The sequence below is a fragment of the Oryx dammah genome, unplaced genomic scaffold, assembly GCF_014754425.2.
Source record: "Oryx dammah isolate SB20612 unplaced genomic scaffold, SCBI_Odam_1.1 HiC_scaffold_11, whole genome shotgun sequence".
In the NCBI taxonomy this organism is placed as follows: Eukaryota; Metazoa; Chordata; class Mammalia; order Artiodactyla; family Bovidae; genus Oryx; species Oryx dammah.
The window spans coordinates 24,298,535-24,302,756 of record NW_024070195.1 but is presented as its reverse complement, the minus strand read 5'-3'; the positions used below and the strand labels follow the sequence as shown (position 1 = coordinate 24,302,756).

At 49.1% G+C, this 4,222-nt stretch overlaps 1 protein-coding gene across 1 annotated transcript in view; it reads right to left on the bottom strand.

Annotated features, from left to right (window-relative positions):
- The window catches only part of LOC120869760 (butyrophilin subfamily 1 member A1-like), a 7,088-nt gene extending 6,078 nt beyond the window's left edge, over nt 1-1,010 (bottom strand). Inside the window, exon 1 of the mRNA XM_040249035.1 lies at nt 994-1,010. Within this exon, the coding sequence (XP_040104969.1) occupies nt 994-1,010 (17 nt within the window). The remainder of the gene's footprint in view (nt 1-993) is intronic.
- Between the last annotated feature and the right edge of the window lie 3,212 nt (nt 1,011-4,222).

Below are 4,222 nucleotides of genomic sequence, written 5' to 3'. Positions count from 1 at the left end.
AGCAGCAACAAGAGAGTGGATTCAAGTAAAGCTGAAACCACCCTGAGGGGGACACAGAGACACACAGACTCGATAACCATTCTCGACAAGCGCTCCACTCCAGGTTGACAAGCTTCTAACCTGCCAGCCAAGACTAACACCTAGTCCCTGCCTGGTCTTTTGCACCACTGAAGCGATTCCATGTCGGCTGGTAAACTGCGCAGGGAATGGCCCCCAGCCTGGCTGATTTTTCTTCCCCAACAGATGACCCAGGAGCTCTCACAACCTGGCCCCCCATGGGTTAACCTCAGATATCAGGAGCTTCCAGGACCAGCTCCAGGCTGAACGGACAGTGCCCTAAGGCTTACTAAGATTGTGTGTCACCCATGGCCTGGGTGCAGCCATCCAGACCCTCTCCCGGCCCAGTCCCAGTGAATACCAGGCAAGGCATGACCCTCTGGTCTCAAAATATTACAAACGAACCCAAGGAGACTGGCTCTTCCTCTCCAGCTCATCCCATCCTGCATTTTCCTTACCTGGTAAAGGGCACCTGTGTTCACTCAGTTTTCTCTGCCAGAAACTTGAGGGGCATCTTTCACACCCCACTCTCCCACCCAGTGTGCTTCCAAAACGTTTACGATTTTTCACAAATTCATGTCAATGGCCAGTACATACTTCCAGACTGCCGTCAATTCCACACAGTCTCAAGGAGTAGTCTCCTCATGGGTCTCCCACCCCATCTCCAGCCCCACCCCCTCCAGTTCATTTCCCTGCCCAGGTCATGAACCTCTTATTATTAGTAAGTCCTGCCACTGGGGACACTTAGTCCAGACCCCTCACAGAGGAGGGAGGGGTTAGAGCTGCAGGGAGACTGCCCCTGCAACATCCTCCCCCAGCCTTCAAAGCCAGCCCAGCCCAGCCCCAGCTCCACACAACTCCACAGAAAGCAGGAGCAAGCAGGGACCTTGGACTCAGAAATGTTCCAAGGTTTTCTGACCAGAAAGCTTATCTCACCAGCCCTTTGAGTCCATGTTGGGAGGGGGAATGGGTGGGAATGACAAAGTAGAGAGAATGTTTAGCACACTGCAAGGACACTTGAACACAGTGGCAAGATGGACAAAAGCGGCCACCTTCACTGCCAACTCCCCACCCCCACTCCCGCCAAGGCATCAGGGTCCTGTGCCAGCTGCTTTAACAAGAAAGACTGCTCACTGGCCACAAATGATTTTTCTTTTTCAAATTATAAATTGTCCTAATGTTAGCGGGGTTATCCTAATTATATTCAAATTACAAGTTATCCTAATGTTAGTGGACTGTAGAGTCCATGGGATTCTCCAGGCCAGAATACTGGAGTGGGTAACCTTTCCCTTCTCCAGAGGATCTTCCCAACCCAGGAATCGAACCCAGGTCTCCCACAGTGCAGGCAGATTCTTTACCAGCTGAGCCACAAGGGAAGCCCAAGAATACTGGAGTGGGTAGTCTATCCCTTCTCCAGCAGATCTTCTCAACCCAGAAATCAAACCAGGGTCTCCTGCATTGCAGGCAGATTCTTTACAAACTGAGCTATGGGGAAGCCCTTTTTTCAAATTACAAATTATCCTAATGTTAGTGGGATTAATATTTTACTTTCCTTTTTAACACACATAACAGATCTAAGCCATAAAACAAATGTGAATGTAAAATGAATTGTAATTTTTAAACATGACAGTTTATAAAAAGGATTAAATCCCTTTTCTTAAAGAGATGATTAATAAATTAATTGACAGTGTTAAGGTGAAAAGTTCACTGTATTGCAGGAAAAAGCTGAAGAACTGTTTTCTGCTTATTTACTTAAAGACACACAAACACAAGCACACACAAAGTGATGGGTTGTTTTGATTTTACAATTTTTCCTTTCTTCTCTCAGCACAGTGGTCCTGGCTGGTGAGCAGGCTTTGCCCTGGAAGTCTGCTGGGCAGAGCACAAAGGCACAGCTGGGGCCAAGACCTTCCTCTGAACCTGCACTTCTGCCCCTCCTCTGAGTAAAAACAGCTCCTCCCAGAACAGGCTGTCATCTCCAAAACTAGAATATCCAGCGAAGGCAGCTCAGGACACCCCCAGGCCCCTCAGTCCTTCCTGAGAGTGAGCGCTGCCCAGCCCACCAAAGATCAGCTGCAGAGCCCACCTGGCCCACAACACCAACCCCACCACCCTCTGAGTAGACAACCCACTCTGATTCCAAAGTCTGAGATTCCTTCCAGGGGACATATCTCCCACTCAAGCCCTGAGATGTGTAAAAGTAAAGGAGGGAGACTGGGGAGGAAGACAGTCTTATAGAAAATGTTATAAATTTTATTACTTCGATGAATAACAAAAGAAAATAAAAGATTAGAAGGAAAGAAACCAGAAAAAGATAGTGCAAGGGAGAGAGGGAGGCAGGGAGGGAGGGAGGGAAGAAGCAAAAAGGTAGGGGTAGGTTCACCCTGGCATTCAGCCCTGGCAGGTCTGCCCAGAGTGTGTCGAGCACATTCCCCAGTCACTGAGATGCCAGTGAATTTTGCAGAGATGAGTTACTGCACTGCCCACATGCGTGACTCACTCAGTGACCTGGGAAGTATTTACTCACTCTCCCAATCCCATAGGTCAAGCCCACCCATGGCCAAGGGTAAATCAGACAAGTCCTGCTTGGAGGCATATGAGTACCAACTTCTGGGAAAGGACTGAAGTTCTGGCACTTTGACCTCCGTCCCTGAGAGAATCAGAGGAGAGAGGTCTGGGGCAATAGAGGCGGGAGAGGCCTGACCAACCCTGAGAGGCTGGTTCTAACAGTCCCTAGGAAGCCCACCCTGTTCCTTCCCGGCATCTCCACAGTCTGAGTTGTGGGCTAAAGCCCTGAGGCCAGGCCCTGCCCTCTAATGATGTCACCAAATATTCAGGCACACTATTCACCCAGTACCAATTTTACTCTGAACATCGCATACTTTATTATAATCCTCAGAGGAGTCTTACTTTCTTCATTTTACAGCTGAGATGAAAGACTCAGGAAGGGACCTGCCCAGGGTCGTGGCTTTGTGTGTCAAACCCACAGGTTCCAGGCCCCCCTAAACCTCAACAGGAGCCCCCAGTAAGGGGAGAACCCGCCCCAGGGGTGCCCTAGGAATCTGGGGGCAAGAAGGGAGGCAGAAGAAATGTTAGAAGTTCTACTATAAATGCTCTAATTGATCTCTTTTAATACGTTATTTGTGTTGGTTTTTTAATCTGTACATTTGTCTATGTTATGCATATGTTTAAAATACATTACTGAAAGGAGTGCATGATCTAGAAAGTCTAGAGACCCAAGCTCCAAAATTTCGCTCCAGAAATTTCGCTCCAGAGGGAGGCAGCAGCACCACCCTGTAGCAGGTGCCTGGGAGGCAGCCCAGAAAGAGGAGGCTACCTGGGTGGGAGGAGAAACCCGGGCCGAGAGCCGGGCTGCTCTGCTGGGTCAGCCCAGGTTCCGCCGGGTTCTGCTGCCCCCTTGTGGCCAATGTGGTGGACTGAGAAAGGGCTTCTCTGGCTAAGGACGCTGAGGGAAAGAAGGAAAGGAGACGCAGACAAGGAATGTTAGAAAAATGGACACGGACACAGGAAACGAGACACAAAAGACTGCAGGCTACAGAGCTCCTCGCATATGAAGTTAAATAATGCGCAGAGTGTGTCTGTCACAGAAGTCAGATGATGGAGTCCCTGGCTTGCTGCAGGGTTTAGGGTTAGGGACCTGAGGGACTGTCTTGGGGTGGAGGGACTTAATTTAAATACTTATTGACTTACTGAAGAGTTAGCTCTTATTTGTTTTATTTATTACTTTTATTTTATTTGGTTATTTTTAATAAAATAGTATTGTTTTAAGAACAAAACTGAGTTCCCACAGGACAGTGTCACGACAATATCAGCATCTCTGTCCAACCCAGTCCCCACTCACCAGTCTATGCCCCAAGGCTCCCCAGCCTTACTGTTCCCCTGAAGTCTGAGAAGGGAGGATCTCCCCCTTCATGGACCCCTCCACCAAACCCCTCCTAAATACATGTTCATGAGACCATGCACGCATACACACACACCCTGACTTTGCAAAGGCCCAGCCTTGGGTCTGCCATTTCCTCCAAACGGAATTCTTTCTTCCTTCACCTGCCCCCTCCCCTTTCACCTCCCCCGGCATCTCTGATAGAAACTTCAGGACACACTCCCCACAATCACTGACTCACTGGGCATTTGTTGACAGCCACGG